General features: G+C 39.8%; 1 protein-coding gene across 1 annotated transcript in view; it reads right to left on the bottom strand.

Annotated features, from left to right (window-relative positions):
* Positions 1 to 1507: 1507 nt before the first annotated feature.
* Positions 1508 to 20901, bottom strand: part of rlig1 (RNA 5'-phosphate and 3'-OH ligase 1) — a 100321-nt gene continuing 80927 nt past the window's right edge. Inside the window, exons 4-8 of the mRNA XM_062548265.1 lie at positions 18902 to 18997; positions 18682 to 18798; positions 11604 to 11801; positions 11000 to 11169; positions 1508 to 2067 (exon numbers count right to left, since the gene is read on the bottom strand). Coding sequence (XP_062404249.1) covers positions 1879 to 2067; positions 11000 to 11169; positions 11604 to 11801; positions 18682 to 18798; positions 18902 to 18997 — 770 coding nt within the window. The 3' untranslated portion in view covers positions 1508 to 1878. The remainder of the gene's footprint in view (positions 2068 to 10999; positions 11170 to 11603; positions 11802 to 18681; positions 18799 to 18901; positions 18998 to 20901) is intronic.

Raw genomic sequence — 20901 nt, 5'->3', positions numbered from 1 at the left:
ATTTCTCACATACCTGCTGTCGTAGGATCACTTAACTTAATACCCGAGTTGAGGCTTTGTGCAGCCTCGATATGTCTAGATAACCTAGATTTGTCTAACTTGCTTCGTAGGACACCCCACAGGTTATAGCCTATGTTTACTGTGTTGTTCACTCAGCCTATCCCACAATTCCCAGTCCCAATTTAAAACAAATGAAACCAAAATCCATCATAATTCTGAACCGAGGACTTTTAATGGAATACGATGCAATAAAAGCAGCCAGTTTTGAATTTTGAAACAATGTGTTAGGCTAGCGCCTGCTCTGCTGATGTTTTGATCTGACTAATCGTTTATTATAGGAAAAAAGACACCGTAGACAAGAAGGTATTAGACCTAACCGCATTTAAATATTTCGCTGACACACACGTAAACTAATGAGCCGTATTCGTCGCAGTTCAGCAAGCAGCTAAAGAAAAGTGAAAAATGTACGTGTAGTGAATTGTCATTGCCTTTATCATCAGAGACTTTCGCTCTCCCAGATCACAGATGGTCTATCGTCGCAGACGGCGAGTGTACAGCGGAGCCATGTCTGGATGTCAAGATAAATCCACATATTTTTTTCCCCTTCACACTTTGTTGCTGGGAGGTTAGGGGAACGTTAATGCAACCAAATATTATAACGTTCCCTAAAGGGTAGGAGAACGTTCTGCTAACCAAAATAAATAACCAGAAAAAAACGTATTTTCGTCAGGAAAACTTTCCTGGGGAACCATAGGGCAACTTTCGCAACTTTCAGGCAACGTTCCCTTAACCAAGAAAAAAACGTTCTAAAAACATCCTCCTAACCAGAAATTGTTAGCTGGGTTGTTATGTTCCAATTTCAATTTCAATTTAATTTCGCTTATAGAGCGCCAAAACATTACACATGTCTCATGGCGCTTTACAGAGTGTTAAACATTCAAAGAGAGCCCATGAGTAACAGGGGCAAGGAAAAACTCCCTAGAATTGGAGATACATATAGGAAGAAACCTCAGACAGATCCACGACTCAAGGGCCCAACCCATCTGCCTGGGGTCAGTTACAGTAAGGTCATTTGTAATTTGAAAGTTACAATGACAATGAAAGTTCAAATAGTCCAGTGTAGGGGATAAATTGTCCATTAGTAATCCATTAGTTATTTCGGAAAGTGATGGGTCGCTAGGATGCGTGGGCCAAAGATTCGGGCAGGGAACCACAGCAGGCGATGGTAGGGCGATGGTATGTTCCGTGTGTTATTGTTATGTTCCACCCTAAAACCCGTCCCTATGGAAGCCCTGTGTGTTGTTTTAGTTCCCCCCTGTTTGCCCTGGTGTGAACGCTACCCCGTGACACTAAGCACCATGACCTTAACCATTACAAAGTCTGAATTAATGTTTAAACACCCTGGAAACTTTTCATATGTGGCTTGTTGCCAGACCATAATTTGACACTTAATACATTTTACATCACCATGATGCATAACACAATTAACAAGGATAAGAAGTCATAGTATTTAATTAAACCTTTATTTCTGAACATAATTGGTCATTTTCTAACATCTCTGCACTGCTCCTTCCAACCATAAATCCTCATATAAACATGGAGTGGCAAAAGATGTATTGGCACACTACTTTGGCAACATAAACCAAAATATATCATGTGTTCATATGTACTGTAACTGTACTGAAATGTACAAGATCTCAATTTAAATTACACATTCTTAGACTATCAACTGTAATAGAAAACAAAAGGAAAACCTTAAGCAAGTTTAATAGGTTGGGTCCTGTACAATCACAAGTTATATAATTCACTCAATTGAGTTTCTCAAAATCTGAAGTAAACAAGAGATCTTAAAGCTTAATTTCTATCCAGTTGAATTATTTACATTTCAAACATTATATCTTCAACACAGCTGAAATGTTGTCCGTTTAAGTTTGAAAAAGCACTGAATAGACTCTGGTGGGAATCTTCCAGGTGATCGTTGTGCCAATCAACATGGATTACAACAGGTCTGGCATTTAGAAAGGTTTTGCCATTAGGCCATGTTAGGTTCACATGATGGCGATGAAGCTGCATGGAACAAAGAAAGTGAAATACAGTCAGAGATAATGGTTGGTATTTTGCACACAATTAACTACACAATCAACATCCTAAAGAAAACTTTAGAATTGGAAATCCAGCAATGTCTAAGTATAACATTTAGTGAAACCAATTACAATTGATGAAATATAGCCGCAAGCGGCGATGGCGGGCCCGAGCACCTGCGGTGCGGACCTGAGACGTTTCTGAATCTAACAAAGCAACATCTGCGTGTTGGTGGGCATGTGCATGAGCAACACACATGCCCATCAAAAGTGGTTCATTTTCATGAATGTTTGTGTCAACCACAACAGACAACACGCTAGGTGGCTCTATAGAGTCCCTAAGCCACACCCTAGGCCAGACCTCTGTCTCTGACTGGCGGCAGCAATAAGACACAAGCCTACCTAAATTTGTTCAATTTCGTGAATGTATATGTCAACCACAATAGGAAACGCACTAGGTGGCGCTATAGAGTCCCTAAGCCACACCCTAGGCCAGAGCTCTGTCTCTGACTAGCAGTAGCAATAACACACAAGCCCACCAAATTTGCTTAAAGAGAAACTATGCAGGATTGGCGATTTCATCTTAAGTTTCGGTTTCGTTTTTCATTTTCGCTCGTTTTATGACTTCTAATACTAAAAAGGCCTAGATATTCTCTTGGAAGACTTGATCACCTTCCTAGAGATAGTCTGGTGTTCATCTGTATAGAAGTCTTAGGGGGTATTCACACCTGCCTTGTTTAGTTCGATTAAAACGAACTCAAGTTCGTTTCTTGCTTGGTTCGGACCTTTTTGACTGGTGTGAATACAATCACTCGAACTCTAGTGCGGACCAAACAAGCGGACCGAGACCCAGCTGAGGAGGTGGTCTCGGAGCGGTTCCTATCGAACCCTGGTGCGGTTCGTTTATGGTGTGAAAGCAGACCGACCTCGATCCGACCCAGTTACAGAAATCTACCTTTTTTGGATTTGACGAGCTCCCGTAGTTTTTGCGCATTATGGGAAATGTAGGATAGCTCCGTGACGCACAACAGCTGTAAGCAGCAGTGGGCTAACGCTTTTTTTTGCCAACAATAATTTGATTTTGCATCTCCTACCCGTTCCGTCTTCCGTAGGCCTGCTGTTAGCATGTTGGACACACATGAGAGCTCTTCTCAGCTGTTTTGTTGCACGTCTTCGTCGTTGCAAAATTACGAGCATGATATTGTTAAACTTGCATCAAACGGTCTTGACACTCAAGCACTTCTGCAAAGCTGTAACTGTATAAACTATATTGCTAATAACGAGTACAGTACGCAAACATAGTATTTACGTGGACCAACTTTGACTTTGGCTTCCTATTCTTCACCCCACCTACACGTTTACCAGCCAATGGTTGAACGACCTTAGCACATGTGCTTTTGTTTATAAATTCTGGTCCGGTTGCAATTAATCACGGTGTGAAAGCGAACCGCACTAAAAAATAAAAAAAATAAAAAAAAATGGTCCGGACCAAATAAGTGAACTAACGGACCTTCCTGGTGTGAATACGCCCTTAGGTTATTGACATCAAATAGGTAAGAGCATAACTTCACTTGACAGTGGGTCCCTGGCCTTTTAGATTCAACCCCTGATGACTGGTGTACGGGCGGACACGTAACGAAACATTCGTACCGGTCATCAGGGCAACCTCCAGGGGGCGCCACAATACTTATTTCTTTATCTTTGTGTAGCAGTGAAATATTTTATATATTATTTTCTTTATTTTTTTGGTGATGAATTTCATAAAATCTTATATACATAGAAATTCCTATACACTGTTCCTTTAATTGCGCGCGATGTTGCTAAGCAACCCATGTTTACAGCATTCCTCAGTTGCCTAATGGATGCTGTAAACGGTAAGCCGCTATCATTTTCTCCCGATAGAAAATTACATTAATTACATTAATTATTAAAACAATTAAAAGTATTGTTCTTGAACAGAAAACAATGTCACAATCTTTTATAAGTATAATTTAATCACTTGTAACCCTGTTTTAGCGAACGTGTAAGAGAAATCAATAACTTTAGCATTTATAGTGTCTTCCTCTACCGTAATGTAAACAATGATTGTATATAAGGGTATCTTTAGTCCACAACAAGTAAAAACGATGTCATTACCTCCTGTTGTATACATGATCATATTGTATCTGTTATGAGTGATATATATAGCTTTGAAATTGGTTGAAATAGTTCTTACGGTTAGACATTTCATTAGCGTTCACTGGAATTTGCCGTTACTGTGTGTAGGGGATTGGAGAGGATCCGCTGTGCGTGTGCGCATTCTAATATGAAACTGCTCCATTCTCTGTCCAGGTACAAAGTGACTTAACGGTTGTTTTTTAAGATAAAGTGGGTTCTGTCATCTATATTGTGTACCCTATGTCACTGTGTATTATTATATATATTACATCATTTATTTATATGACTCATAGTATGGCCTGTGCAAAGCCAGCCTAAGCCCAAGATGAAGGCCTATCTGTAGGCCTGTTGTATATGAGCTTGTGAATTGTTTCCTGTTTTGTATTGTATTATTGTCATTTATACCCATCATCATATGTATAACTTGTTATTCATAATTACTTATATGAGTTGCCTAATGGATGCTGTAAACGGGGATTGGAGAGGATCCGCTGTGCGTGTGCGCATTCTAATATGAAACTGCTCCATTCTCTGTCCAGTAAACAGATATTGCAGATACCCCATCCCTGTGTGTGTGTGTACATCATTCCTGTCCATTCAACTGGCCTGAACCGATACACATCTGCTACATTTGCTATAATTAGAGTGCATGCAAATGCACTCTACTGTTCTTCCAAAGTCTTCTTCTTATTATTATTACAGTGCATGAAAATGTAGTGCATTTTTAACATTTCTGCTAGAAATCATCAGCTAGGTTAGCTAATCAACCTAGTTAGCATTGTTAGTAAAGTTAGCATCATTACCATAGTTAGCATTGCTAGCATAGTTAGCATAACTGCTCGTAATCATTAGCTAAGTCAGCTAATCAACCTGGTTAGCACTGTTAGCATAGTTAACATTTTAACATGAATAGAAATCATTAGTTAAGTTAGAACTGGAATGTTTCAGCTTTAAACTGTCTACCTTCACACTATCAACTTTCTTTAAACCAGTGATTCTTAACCATAGGGCCGCGGCCCAAACCTGGGCCGCCAGCACCCCACCGAGGGCCGCAACAAACTTTCAGTTTTGCATCTGTGGGCCGCAAGACTGCCTTCAGGGGTGTCCAAACCAACTGCGGCCCGCCGAGCATGCAGTTTATCATAGATCCGCCACGCACTTAGGTTATCATTGGCTATTCGCTATTTTTTTTTTTTTTTTAGCAACGACGTTGTGGTTGACATTACTGCAAACTGCTTTACACTCTTCATAAAGAACGTTTACATTTACAATGTCAATATCAAAACAGCATGTTACATAGAGATGTTTGATACATAGATTTGAAATCTCTATTGCAGCAAATCTAATTATGTTACTCATAACGTTACTCATAACGTAGCTAATTGGGAAAGCGTTTGAGCGCGCATGAAAAGGAGACAGAGCGCCAGCTGGCTTGTCATTGTTGATAACTGATATCTCCTTTTTATGAGAAACGAAAAACGCGAAGACAACAGTAGTTCCATAGCCTGATTACGTCACTGGGAGGGCGTGCCAGGCTAGTAATTCCACTCCTGAGCAATCTACTGTGAGAGGGCACTGCAGCCACTGAATGGAGCCGGCAAGAGTCTTAAAGTGACAGTGCACCATTTATAAATGAATTATACATCCTCATATTAACCGTATTTCTTAACGAATTTATTTTCTACAACAAAAAATTACTTTGTCATTATTATAATTTAAATTTAAATAATTCTATATGGGGGGGGGGGGGCTGGTAATATTTAATGGGCCCCGGGCCACTTTGTAATTTAAAAATGGGCCTCGAGGTCAGAAAGGTTAAGAACCCCTGCTTTAAACTATGCAATCACCATCTTTACCCTAGCTACACCTTAGTAGCCATATCTACATTATCTATCGATACATTTTTGCATTTTCATGCACTGGTAATTCCTTGGAATTGCATTTCTAGTTAAACTTCTTCTTCTAACGCTCGCAATTCAGCTTCAACCGTTTAAAGTAGAAACGTCATTCAAACGTTGTTGCGTAGGTCTTGCTTATTCTATGTGTTCTTTTTATTTTTCAACTTTGTAACTTTTATACTTTTTGAACTATTAAATAAAAACTATTAACAATTTCCCCCATAGACTTAACATTGCTCATTATGACATCACGGCAGCAATTAGAATGTTACGCCAGGTGGCCAGTCCAGGTGCAGCAGCTCTCTCTCTCTCTCAGGCTTTAAACATACACTGGCTCTCTTGAGACTACATTTTCTGTTCCCCTGTATCCTCTGCGCACAACTGTATCAACATAAGTCTTCCTAATTCCATCCAACTTTCTATCCATTCATCTTCTTCAAACCATTCACTCATTCACCCATTCTAAACAGTCTGCCTATCAACATCAATTAGACAATCTACATTCAACTTTTAATCTACTCTGTCTCAGGCTTTAAGCATACACTCTGGCTCTCTTAAGACTAGCCAGTTAAATTGATTACACCTGTATCTGTATCCACTACTCTCAGTAGAGAGCTGTGTCTCTCCATTCTACAAGAATATAAGGCACATTCCATCCAACTTTCTATCCATTCATCTTCTTCAGACCATTCACTCATCCACCCATTAAACTGTCTATCAACATCCATTAAACTCTCTGTCTATCAACATTAATTAGACTATCTAAATTCAACTTTTAAATTATTTACTCAGTCTCAGGCTTTAAGCATACACTCTGGCTCTCTTAAGACTAGCCAGTTAAATTGATTACACCTGTATCAACTACTCTCAGAGAGCTGTATCAGTGTCTCTCTTAACAAGAATATAAGGCACATTCCATCCAACCTTCTATCCATTCATCTTCTTAAGACCATTCACTCATCCACCCATTAAACTGTCAATCAATATCTATTAAACAATCTGCCTATCAACATCCATTAAACATTCTGTCTATCAACATTAATTAGACTATCTACATACAAGTATTTACTGTAGGTGCCTCTCAAGCAGCGTTTATATGTCCTCCCTCGGTCCTCGGGCCTCAATGATCTACATAAAGAAAGATAGAAGAAGGGCTAGACTATCCCATTGTTGCCGCTCCATCATTCTTTATGTAGATCAGTGAGGATCGAGGCCCGAGGAGCGGGAGGGGACGCGTAAACGCTTCATGAGAGGCACCTTCTGTCTCAGGCTATAAGCATACAATCTGGCTCTCGAAGCCAGTTAAATTGTTTCCTCTGTCCACAACTGTTTCTAAATAAAAGTCCTCGCTGCAATAATAGACTATCAAATCATTTAACCATTGTAACTACTCAACTGACAGTTGGATTGGTTGAACAGTAAAATAGTTATCATCAACTATGCCTTCGGCCAACTACATGAAACCTCCATGTACCAGGCAACCAACATAGCAACCATTTAAATTAAGCGTTTATGACTGTTTCCATGGCAACCAAAATGATTATACTATAATAACTTCTTGTTTCCTGATAGTGGCCACCATGGATAACCTAACAAGAAATGTTTCAAAATAAAAGTCCTCACTAGCAAGTTAGCTAGTTAGCATAGTTAGCATTTTTAGCATAGTTGCTAGACATCATTAGCTAAGTTAGCTAATCAACCTGGTAAGCATAGTTAGCATAGTTAGCTAATCATTTCTAGCAGTTATGCTAAAAATGCTAAGTTAGCTAATCAACATGGTAAGCATTGTTAGCATAGTTAACATTGTTAGCATAGTTAGCATTTTTAACATAACTGTTAGAAATCATCAGTTAAATTAGCTAATCAACCTGGTTAGCATTGTTAACAGTTAACATTTTAACATACCTGTTAGAAATCATTAGTTAAGTTAGAACTGGAATGTGTAAGCTTTAAACTGTCTACCTTCACACTATCAACTCTCTTTAAACTATGCAACCACCATGTTTACCCTAGCTACACCTTAATAACCATATCTACATAATCTATCTATATCATCAGTTAAATTAGCTAATCAACCTAGTTAGCATTGTTAACAGTTAACATTTTAACATACCTGTTAGAAATCATTAGTTAAGTTAGAACTGGAATGTGTAAGCTTTAAACTGTCTACCTTCACACTATCAACTCTCTTTAAACTATGCAACCACCATGTTTACCCTAGCTACACCTTAATAACCATATCTACATAATCTATCTATATATTTTAGCATTTTCGTGCACTGGTAATTCCTTGGAATTGCTTTTCTAGTTCTTCTTCTAACGCACGCAATTCAGCTTCAACCGCTTAACGTAGAAACTCCATTCAAACTATGTCGCGTAGGTCTTACTTACGCGATGTTAGCTTTGTATTTTTCAACTTTGTAACTTTTATACTTTTTAAACTATTAGTTAAAAACTATTACAATTTCCCCCATAGACTTAACATTGCTCATTATGACATCACGGCAGCAATTAGAATGTTACCCCAGCTGGTCAGCCACCAGGGCACCAACTGTCAGTTTCTCTCAGGCTTTAAGAGTCATTGCATGAGAAAACCAGGCAGAGGTGGGAAGAAGGGGGTCGGCCAAATCGGCTCATACTTTGTATATGTGATAAGTATGTGGAACTATGAACAGCCATATACTTAAAACCCTCCAGCTGTTTTTTTGTTATGGAGTTCTGGGACCCGTCTCAGAGACCCTCAAAAATCCAACAATTCATGGCTGAAAATGACTGAAATTGCCATTTCTACCCTGATTATCCTGATAAAGATATGAACATAAGCTTTATATTTCCATAGAGCCTAGGTAGCATAGTTTTAAAGACCAAAAGGTGCACCGAGGGGTTATCTACACCACTGAAAGCAGAATGTCCCCCCCTCTAAATTTCGGTCATTTTTAAGAAGCATTATCTCGTATTCGCAGTGGCTTTGGTGGATGGTTTTACTGTTGCTGGAGAAAGGAACATCTACTGATTCAAAAACAATTGTCGTCTAATTGGGCCACACATAATGTGTGCCGTGCCAGGAGGGTCTTAAGCAGAATTTGTCGTGTTTTGGCCTATGATAAACCAAATTCAGATCGCCATCACATGGCCATACCATGGCATTACATCACAAACAGATTTAATGCCAGATGTTTGCGATGTAATGGCATGGTATGGCCACTCGGTGACGATCTGAATAGTCTAGTTTCAAATGTATGACAACCAAGAGCATCAATGCATGCAGAGGTCTGCACTCTTTGAGTGATTTTCTAGTTAATTAAAGCTTTCTTTAACAATCTGTCATACAGTGACACAAAAATTGACCATAAATTACCCTATAGTGAGATATTATTACCTGGTTTATTATACTCCAAAATCCGAAAAAATACCGGAAAGACCCTCCTGGCACGGCGCACATTATGTGTGGCCCAATTAGACGACCATTGTTTTTGAATCAGAAGATGTTCCTCTGTCCAGCAACAGTAAAACCATCCACCAAAGCCACTGCGAATGTGAGATAATGCCTCCTAAAAATGACCAATTTTAGAGGGATGAAAATTCTGCTTTCAGTGGTGCAGATAACCCCCTAGTGCACCTTTTGGTCTTTAAAACTATTCTACCTAAGCTCTATGGAAACATAAAGCTCGTGTTCATATCTTTATCAGGATAATCAGGGTAGAAATGGCAATTTCAGTCATTTTCAGCCATGAATTGTTGGATTTTTGAGGGTCTCTGAGAGGGGTCCCAGAACTCCATAACAAAAAAGAGCTGGAGGGTTTTAAGTATATGGCTGTTCATAGTTCCACATACTTATCACATATACAAAGTATGAGCCGATTTGGCCGACCCCCTTCTTCCCACCTCCTGCTTGTTCTGCCTGGTTTTCTCGTGCAATGACTCTTAAGCATATAATCTTTCTGAAGACTTCATATCCTGTTAAACTGTTTCCTCTGTCCACAACTTTTTCAAAATAAAAGTCCTCAATGCAATAATACACTATTAAATCATTTAACCATTGAAACTACTCAACTATTTAACTGTTCAACCATTCCAGCTGTCAGTTATCATCAACTATGCCTCCAGTCAACTGACATGAAAACTCCATGTACCTAGCAACCAACATAGCAACCATTAAAATTAAGCGTTTATGACCGTTTCAATAGCAACCAACATGATTTTACTACAGTAACTTCTTTATTCCTGATAGTGGCCACTATAGATACCCTATCAACACATGTTTCAAAATAAAAGTCCTCACTAGCAAGTTAGCTAGTTAGCATGGTTAGCATTTTTAACATTACTGCTAGAAATGATTAGCCAAGTTAGCTAATCAACCTGGTTAGCATAGTTAACATAGTTAGCATTTTTAGCATAACTGTTAGAAATTATTAGCTAAGTTAGGTTATCAACCTGGTAAGCATTGGTAGCATAGTTAGCATTGTTAGCATTTTTAACATAACTGCTAGAAATCATTAGTTCAGTTAGAACTGTAATGTTTAAGCTTTAAACTGTCTACCTTCACACTATCAGCTTTCTTTAAACTATGCAACCACCATGTTTACCCTAGCTACACCTTAGTAACTATATCTACATTATCTACTGTATCTATACATTTTTGCATTTTCATGCACTCGTAATTTCCCTGGAATTACATTCTCTAGTTGTTATTACTATTATTATTTGTATGTATGATATACCACCATTCTTGCAGACCATTACAGTGCTGTGCTATGTGCATGATCCAAGAGAGACTGGGCTGAAGGACGAGACATTTTCACAGGGATGGAGGAGGGGTTATGTTTGTACATGTTCAGGAGAAAGAGATATGGACAGAATTACCTTAAAAAGTGCCCCATCATTGCAATGCCACACAATCCCTTCCACTTGACCTTGGTCACACTCTGAAAACCAGGTATACAGCTCCTTGTAACTCACAGGAGGGGGATCTCTAATATTCAGGATTCCATGAGGCACCAAGAAATGAATTGGGCGTTTCTTGCTTCCCAATCCTTCAGATAATAAAAGAAAAGACGTGAAAATGTAAAAAAGAGTGAAAGAGCACTACTGATATACCTGCATACACGTCAAAAAGATGCAAGTAAATATGTAAATAGACGGGAAACAGTTGTAAAATGTTTGTGTAGGCCTACTTTTTTCTGGTTGCTCAAAACATGCAACATACATCTTTCTTATATACTTACTTCAAGGAGATGCATTACTGTTTCTGTATTTTTTTATTTTGTAGTGTATATTTTGGGACAGTTTTAACACAAAGGTACAATTGTAATATGTTAGCTTCAAAGAGGTGAAGTAAATAGACTTTGAGTTGCGAACCCGGTATAGCCCCAGTCTTTCTTTTCCTTAGCCCAATTTTCACACAATTATTAAACATAATAAACATAGTCAGGTATTTCATTTGAAAGATGTTGAGATTCAATATTACCATATGGATTTCCATTGACATTGGTCCCAATGAGTTCCAGAGTTTGTTCTTGCAGTTCTGATAGTGGAGCACATGTGATTTCCAGCATTTCTTCACCTTCTCTGAGGGGCCTGAGAAGAAGTGCTTCTCCAGTCTCATAATCAATCACGGAGGAGTGCCAGCAATACTGCTTATTGCTTTTCTCCACAGGGACCCAACCTTGATCAGTCAGAAAAAAACACATTGTTTTCACTATCAGGTAGCATAATCCTTTTCCCCAAAGAGTTGGGGCATTGTGTAAAATGTCTGATGCGGCTAACTCCGTCACTGCCGGACTTTGATAGCGAGGAGATATCGGAAGGTATGATTTTGAGGAGTTTCTCGGATTCGTTCATTATTGACTTTGGTGCACTTCCTCCCTCATGTTGCCTGCCTTAGACATACAGTGGGCATTGGTTGATATTGGCCGCTTTCACGTGAGATTCTCATGAGAATCACACGTGAATCACGTGTATTTTATTTATTTTTCCCAAGTGAAGCTGCAATGTCCCAAACAACCACCAGGTGGCACTTGTGAGCAGGGTTAGGAATGTCGGCATTTACCACTAGCCAAACAGTCCCAAATTGAATTCAATCCCGAAGCAAGCTGAACATCTTTTCTGCTTTTAATAGCCTAGTCTCACGACAAAACTTGTTATTGTTTATGAAGGTGTCTTCTGTTAGCCTATTTTATGAAGAGGCATCTGGCTGTTTCGTTTAGGTTTGTTTAGCTGTCACTAATGTTTTCATGAGGTAGGCCTAACCACTAAAAGCATAAGCCTATGTCCTAAGCACAACTGTGTTCTCGTTTTTGGGTCAATTCATACATTTTATTTCAAATGTGTGGATAGGCCGATGGTACGCTTGTTTTTATGCTGGCAACAAAACAAAATGCTTCACAAATGTTATTCTTGATTCTAAATGCGGGAAACAATTAAAAAATAAAATGTCCCATTTTCCGACGCACAACAAACCTCTAGGCTATGTTTATTTGAAATGTAAGCTGGCTGTTGTCAAATTTGTAAAATAAGATAGACCTACTGGAGAAACTATGGTTTATGCTCTCTTATGCTGTTTCTTTCCAAACCGAATGCGAAGGAGGGAGAATGAATTACGAACTGAACGGTTTTGATTAAATATAAAATGTCCCATTTTCCGAAGCACTACAAACATCTTGCCTAAATATTCTATTATTATAGAATATTTATATTATTATACATAACTCCCGATGCCGGCTTCTGGACCCAAATCTGCAAAAACATCTTCCTCATGACTAATAATTCCAATCTACAACTAATACAATACAAGGTACTTCACAGATTCCACTATACTGCACAGAAATTATCAAAAATGGGTTTTGGCTCCGACACATGTTCTCACTGCATGCTTAACACACCCGACACATACATTCACGCTGTTTGGCTGTGCACCCCAATCTATCAGTTTTGGTTCCATGTCACAGAAGCACTCATCCTGGGCTGTCACATCCCAGCAACCTCATCCCTGTGCATATTAGGAGATACATCCGTAATCAGTCTAAGCACCACAAAGAATAAGTTTCTACTGGTAGCACTAACCATCGCCAAAAAAACAATCCTTACGAACTGGAAGTCTAGGAAAAAGGTTAATATTGCACACTGGAAAAATTTACTAACCGACTATATATCATTAGATGATCCATCTACACTCAACTAGGGCTTTGACTTTTGGCCAAAAATCATATTCGAAGTTCGTTTGGTTATTAATATCAAACTTCGAATGTATTCGAATATTTGTTAATAATATTTTGACCATTATTTTTATGCTATTGGAAAAACACGCAGCATTCATTAAGCTGAATTTCCTTTTCCTGCTCTCCCTCCGTCTCTCTGTCACTCATGCGTCTGTGTCTCTCTCTCTCTCTCTCTCTCACAAACATACACACACACACACACACACACACACACACACACGTTCACAGCCCCTCCACTGCACTCCGTGCAGACCGCGTCTGTCTCCATGAAAACAAGATCCCTGGAAGCTTGATTGCACCGACATGTTCAGGTGGAGGCACTATGCATAGCCTACAACTTTACCAAACAGTATAGCCTAAGTAGCCTAAACTCATTCTCCATGGCCCGCTTTCTCTCGTCCTCCCTCGTGCGCGCTCAATGGACACCCGTCCCTCGACATGCATCCTAAACCTTCACAATCGTGAAAGCAATGACGCATAGAAGACAACAAGCTAAATTATCCGGTTAGCATGATTAGCATGCTGCACAGATTAAAACTCTTGCATTCAAGTTGATTGACCATCTCAATACCAATGTCTTCCAACTCCAAGACTTAAAAGGGCCTGTCCCAATGAGGAAGTTACTAGCTTACCTTGAAACTTACACACACGTGGGGAAACTGAATAGGCTAGTCAAACCACTCGCTAACATCACCTACAGGAGCCCAGATGAGTAAGCCTAATAGCCTTGCTAATGAGCTCATGATTCACGACTTTACCAGATGTGAGAAAGCCGCTGAATCTGAAAACAAAGTTTGCATGCAAACACATGTACCAAAAATTAGTGCTCATAACAGGTTCGAATATTAAGAGCTGCCTAAAATTCGTTCGAATATCATATATTTTTCAAAAATTCGAATTATATTCGAATAACGAAGTTCGGAGTCAAAGCCCTACACTCAACCCACATAACACTCAGGATACACCTTCCCCTTGGTCCTCTTTTCTCACCTATTCGCAGTCCGGACCTGGCTCTCTTCACCGTTGATCCAACCCCTAATCTCACTTTTTTGTTAGAAAACAATTTCATTTGAATTATGGACTGCCTTTGAATGAAATTTGATCGGACTTTCAGTTCACAGAAGAAAGTTTCAAGACGCTAAGAAACACGTTTGCCCCGTAGCATTAACGGTGACTTAATTTATTTCAAAAGGATATGACCTCATGAATCCTATGGTTGTTTGTGTGTTCTACTTGTCTTTTTGACCTATAATGATTAGGGGATGCATCTCAGTTGTTAGATTTGCATATAACATGTATGCATATAGGCTAGTCTTCTTTTTCTACACTTGACATTCAGTTGTGTTCTGTTCTCAGAGCATAGGCCTATGCTTTCTTTGTCTATGATCTGCAACTTGCCGATGCGATGCGTGCTTCTCAAGTCTGATAATTTGCAGCAAGATCGAATGGTGGAACCATGGACTGAAAGAAAAATAAATTAAAAGTTTCCCCAATCAGGAAATATTTCTTAATTTAATGCCATCAAGGCATATAGCCTACAATTGGTATGAGCATGCAATGTGCGTCCTTGCGCAATATAAAGTGGCTCGTTGGAAAGCCGTACGTCTGCTCTTTCGTGCAATAAAGGTTTCATCTCGCTGCAATTTATAATCGCTGAGCAATGACGCACTCAATCGGGCTCTATGAGTTTTGGTTTTGATTTTTGTTTTGGTCCATTGATGAAGACGTTAATAAAGAGTTTCTTAATAGCAATACTGTAATATTCTATGCCTGCATTTCATGCTTGGGAGGCTCAACGCATTCATGTGAGGAACGGCTGAAACAGAATTTGTAGGCCTATAGGAAAATCCTTAAGCTAACTATGTTCAATGTTGAGTCAAATAGCCTAATTTTTGGATGAATGCTGACACGAAACAAAAAAAGGTAGACTAAATGCATGTTTCCCAAATTCTGAGCAATCATAGATAATTAGGCCTAGGCTATATTGTTTTACATGCATGTGAGATCCCAGTTTTGCGTAGCTCAATGACGCTACGACTAAGTTAGACTAATTTTTACAATAAGCGGGTCGGGTACAGGCCATTTCAATAATAATTTTTTTGCGGTCCGAGTTGCGGTCGAGTTAGTTGTAAACGGCGGGGCGGGGCGGGCCGTTCAGACACGTACCCGCGCATCACTGGTGGGCACCAACTTTTTTGATGAATTGATAAACATTTAAAAAGTGGTGGGGACAAAAAAGGTTCGTCATAAAAAGTGGTGGAGACATGTATGCTACCCGGTCCCCGGCGAAAATGATGCTGCTGTTTCCGAAAGCCGAAAAGGAGTAGGCTCACTGTTGCAGACGCACACTCAACAAAAGATTGCTAATGATGTGTGAAACTGCTCTTGAACTGCTCTCTACATAAAACAATCTTCAGTTTTGCGGATGACAAGAAATAATGACATCATTAGGAAATAAAAACCGAGAGTAGAGACTGTATTGCACACTTTCCACGTGGAATTATTCATGGTCTACAGGCAAACCATGAGGAGGCTGACACACGCATCATCCTACATATGCTGGAAGTAATTAATGCTGGGTACGAGAACATCATTGTGAAGTACCGTGATACAGATCTCCTCCGTCTGCCTCTTCACTTCACTAGGGACCAAGCCTGCAAGGTGTGGATGATGACTGGGACCTCCAAGGAGTATGAGTGCTACCCAGTCCACCTTATCAATGAGAACTACCTCGGGTAGTTGTGGATAATGTACTCGGCTTCCATGCCCTAACTGGTTGCGATACTGTCTCCTCATTTGCTGGACATGGGAAGAAGTCATGTTGGACTGTGTATTTGCAACACCCAGAACGGTTACATGGTGTTGGTTGGGATGGGCCTCAAGGTGACGTTGAGGAGTTTTTGTGCCATCTGTACAAAGCACCATGCACATCTTTGGGTATTGACAGGGCTAGACATGACTTGTTTCAGAAAGGCAAAAAGGCAATGGAAATGTTACCTCCAACAAGTGATGCATTGTCATTGCATCTTGCATCTGCAAATCACCAGGCAAAGGTATGGCTGCAATCTGACAAGGTAGATGTTATGGCCTGGTCAGATTACACGATATCAGCCCGATTTTGGCCATTTGTCGTGGTGACCGACAAGTTTACAGCGTCGTATCCGATTTCAAATGATCGGGCACGACATCAAACGCGGAGGGAATCTTATAATGTGACATGCTTCACGACTTGCGATTTGTCGTTCACAACGTTCTAAAACAGCCCGACCAAAAGACTGGCTTGTCAGAAATTTGACGGGAGTCGTAATGACGCGACCGATGCTTTCGGTGTATGTGGCCACTCTCCCGACCAAGACGCGGAGAGGTTTTCATGGTTCTAAAATCGTATAGTGTGACATGGTAGATCGTAAACGACAATTGTGAGCGACAAAAACATTGTAGCCTATAGTCTGACCCTGCCATTAGTGAAATCCCTGAGGAGACAGGTGGTTGGAAGGTTGTAGACCAACACTTGGTGGTTGTGTGACTCAGGAACCTCCTGTTCCAAGTAGTTGCTTGGAGCTGATAACTTGTGGTTGTAGAACCAAGTGCCATACACATGCCTGCACTTGCCTTAAGAATGGACAGCCTTGCACACCTGCATGTGGTTGTGATGCTGATGGATGTCTCAACAATGTAGGGATGGAACATGATCAGGACGAGACAGCCTTTTTGTAATACAGCAACAAAAATTGCACATTGCAAAACATTGCATATATTACAAAAACATTCAGACAGTCTGAATTGACATTTGAATTGACATTGACATTTTACCTTGAAATAAAGAACCATTCTTGTTATTCATTAGCAATATATTCTTATGAGTATTTTCAATAAATTAACAGCTCAAAAAACCTATTTTAGGGTGCAGTGACTCTTTAATGTCCACCATGGTGAACTTCATTTGTTTTCCTGGCCTGACACCCACCCGGATCATTAAAGTGGAGTTTCACCAACTGGCAGGCTGCATCACATGTTAAGGTGCCCTGCCACACAGTGCCACACCGTTTTTACTTGTACTTTTTGAAATGTGTTTGTGTTATGTCGTAAATATGAAAATGAGCATCTGTCAGATCTAGCCTCAAGAAAAAAGACAAGAAATAGCGAAGAAATCTGGCCCATTAAAAAAGCTGGTCATGCTGATGTGTAAATGACAGGTCATTACTATTCATGAGCTCGCCCAGTTGAGACTGTGCCCACAGAATTTGTAGCCCAGTGAGAATTTTCCAATACAGCTGGATGGCTGAACGTCAATGGACTTGTGTGATATGCAGGAATTTGGAACAATACCATAACAGGATCAATTAAAATTAGTTATCTGTTCTGAAGCCTGGAGCAGTTGCTGTTCGCAGGTTCGAGTCTAGTCATGTGCAGGGCTGAAACGCGCAGGTTCAAATGTACTTTACAACTCCCCAGGACAGCATGCTTGTATTTGAAATCTTAAGACATTTGTCATGGTACACACAGCTTATGGTGAAGCAACATGGGGAGATATAGAGCAACATTGATATGTTGAAATTACACTATTATCAATTAAATATCGTTTTCATGTTCTCCAAAACATCATTTTTCAATTTACATTTTACACAGCATCTAGCCTAGAAATCTAGACGCACCCTAATGGCAGGAAATGTATTAGCAGGATAGTCTAGCAACTGTCCATGGAGTTGTGAGCTGAAAACAAATGTAATTTATATCGGGCCAATCACATCGTGTATAGAGGTAGGCGGGCATAACTTAATGACGACTGACCTGCGACCATAAGTTGCGACTATTAAGCGTGAATTCCCCATCCTGCTACTTGAAAACAAGAAGATGATTGGTTGTAGCGCCATCCGTGGAGAGGGAATTTGAAAGACAACTGTTTATCCCACCCCTCCGATTGAGCCCTGCCTATGGTGAGTTCCCAAACCCTACATGTTTAAGTGGGTCTGGCTCGTCAGGCTACACAGAACTCCAACTTTGTTGAAACGGAGTTGCACATGTGGTCTGTGAAAGGTGCAGATTGTAGCTTTTTTTAGGCAATAGGTTATACATATTATTGTTATTGTGAGGGAACAGCACCAATCAAGACATTTACATATCACGTGCACAAAGCAGTATCACCTTTGTCTGCACTGTGCAGGCTAGTTTCTCAATTGTGATATGCCTACTGGTAAATCATCTGCAAATAAACAAAATACAAAATCCATACTGCAGCTTCATCTGTACACTTCAACACCAAAAATAGCTGATAAGATCTTACTTAGTTTATCAAGCTTCAATGGTTTCTATATTCGTTGGACCCACCTGGGATATGTCCATACTCATCGGGTACAGGATCGCCATCAAGGTGCTGAACCTTTTGTGCTGGCACCCAATTATCAGGCACGGCTTTGAAATCCTCCTGTAGGTTCCACGTGAAGCCTAAAAAACACTCATCAGGTATATTACAATAGAACAAATACTATGTATATTTGATGCCTGATAAAATAATATATATTTTTTATTTCCATCATAAATATTTTACCTGTCCCGTTTTTGTGAGAAGATTGAAACTTCCTGAACTTCTTCTCTGCTTGCTTGTTTGGTTTTCGATCTAAGCGTGCCCAGAGGTAATGTTGGCCTTCAAAGATGGGAATAGAAATGCATATGAAAATTGCTTACTGTAAAGTGTAGTAGTGGAATATTTAGTCACATGAGAAAACATATCTAGGGTAGTGCATGCTAGGGCTATGACCAAGCAAAAAGGTTTGGGGAACGTTTCCTAAAGGTTTGTTGAAGATCACACAAAACAATCTCCAAGTTCTATACTGTTCACGTATTGTATGTAGCATTTAGCAAATGTTCCCGGTCATCTTCCAGCAGTTTTGAACAACCGTCAGCGAACTTTAAGGTAATGTTTCCTGATGGTTTTATTAAGGATACATTTTTTATCCATTAAAGGCATGGTTCGGAGTAATTTCATCCTAGGGTCCTTTGCACCATGACCTCGAGCCAAACACCCATCCAGAAGCTTTCTCCCCTTGGTTGAGTTAGTGCTATCAGCCTAATGGCTTAGTGCAGGTGCTAATGGAACCAACGGTGTGATGTGACGCGACACATACGTCAACGCAACGGTAGCCACTGAGAGTAGAAGCCATCAGGTAAGTGTTATTTAAATAAACTCCTGGTGTACTTGCAGAGTCCTGTCCTGGTAGTGGCTGGGGCTGGCACAGCACACAGCACATGAATCCAATTCCATTCAAATAGCTACTACATGCCTTGTAAAAGTAGCAAAATGCTACTGTTTCGCCAGAGGGGGGTGCCAAACTTCACCTTCTTTTATTGTAAATGTTTATTCTGTGACACTGCCACATAATTAATGAAGGTGTATGTATGTGTGTATATTTTACCATTCCATAGAAGTAATATATGTTTACTATAGTGAAATCCTTGCAAGGTTAAACATTTTCTATGGTGTGTGTGTTTCAAATTGTGTTTTGGCTGCAAGATAACGCCTCAATAATACAGGTGACCAGAAATACTTATGTAAATGCTGCACTGGTGCTTTAAGGGGCTACCTGGGGAAGTAAAGGGGTGGAGCTAAGGTGGCTGGCAGCGGAAGCAGGAAGTGATGGACAATAAAATGTTTGGTAATGGAGATTGAAGGGAAGTGGTGTGTTTGGGACTGGTGCTTTTGGAAAGTCTCTCAAATCCTCCTCTTTGACCTGAGAAGACAGCCTTTTCCAACAGAAGAAGGATTTTACTGGGATTCCTTGGGAATTTACTGACTGTCTTACCGGTGAGACCAATCTGGTTTATTTTTCCATTTTTGTGTAGCAATGCATTGCAAAGGACTATTTTTGTGCTGATTTTTGACCACAGGGTTTTTGGACTTTGATGGACTTCTGGGGAAAGGGGAGAATTGTTTGACATGAGCAATTGTTTGTTGGGCTTTTGGGTGTTTAATCCAAAATATATAATAGTTTGTGAAACAATTTGATTGTGCTTGTGATTGGGTTTGTGCAGGGGTTTGTGTGTTTGGAGGGGATTGACTTAACTCTTTAATTTATGAAACAGTGTAGTGCTTCAATTTAAATTGTAGCCTATTTAACTATTTATTTAATTATAGTTAGATTGTTACAGAGTGGTGGCCAGTACGGGGACTACATTGTTAAGAGTTTTGTTGTTTATTGCCTCCATTTTGTGTCACCATGTCCATGATGATGGAACAGCGTGGGCCTGGTGAGCCTGATACTGAAATAGGGGAAGAACCTATTTTGAATCACACTCCTCCATTTAAACCTGGTCCATTTGTAACTTTTAGAGAGCCTGTTGCTGAAATTTCTTCACTTTTAAGTGATTTGTATTTAGAGGAACATGACTCTTCAGGTTCAGAAAATGGGGAAGATACTACAGTCACAGGTGTTTTAGACAGTTCTGTGGTTCAGGAGCTTAGGGACTCCATTAAAGGTGTACAAGATCAAGTAAACACTGTAGAGATAGAGTTTAAGGCTTCATTGGAGAGCTCAATAAATAGAGAGCATG

Source organism: Sardina pilchardus, chromosome 10 (assembly GCF_963854185.1).
Source record: "Sardina pilchardus chromosome 10, fSarPil1.1, whole genome shotgun sequence".
Taxonomy (NCBI): Eukaryota; Metazoa; Chordata; class Actinopteri; order Clupeiformes; family Clupeidae; genus Sardina; species Sardina pilchardus.
This window is presented reverse-complemented; position numbering and strand designations above follow the sequence as displayed.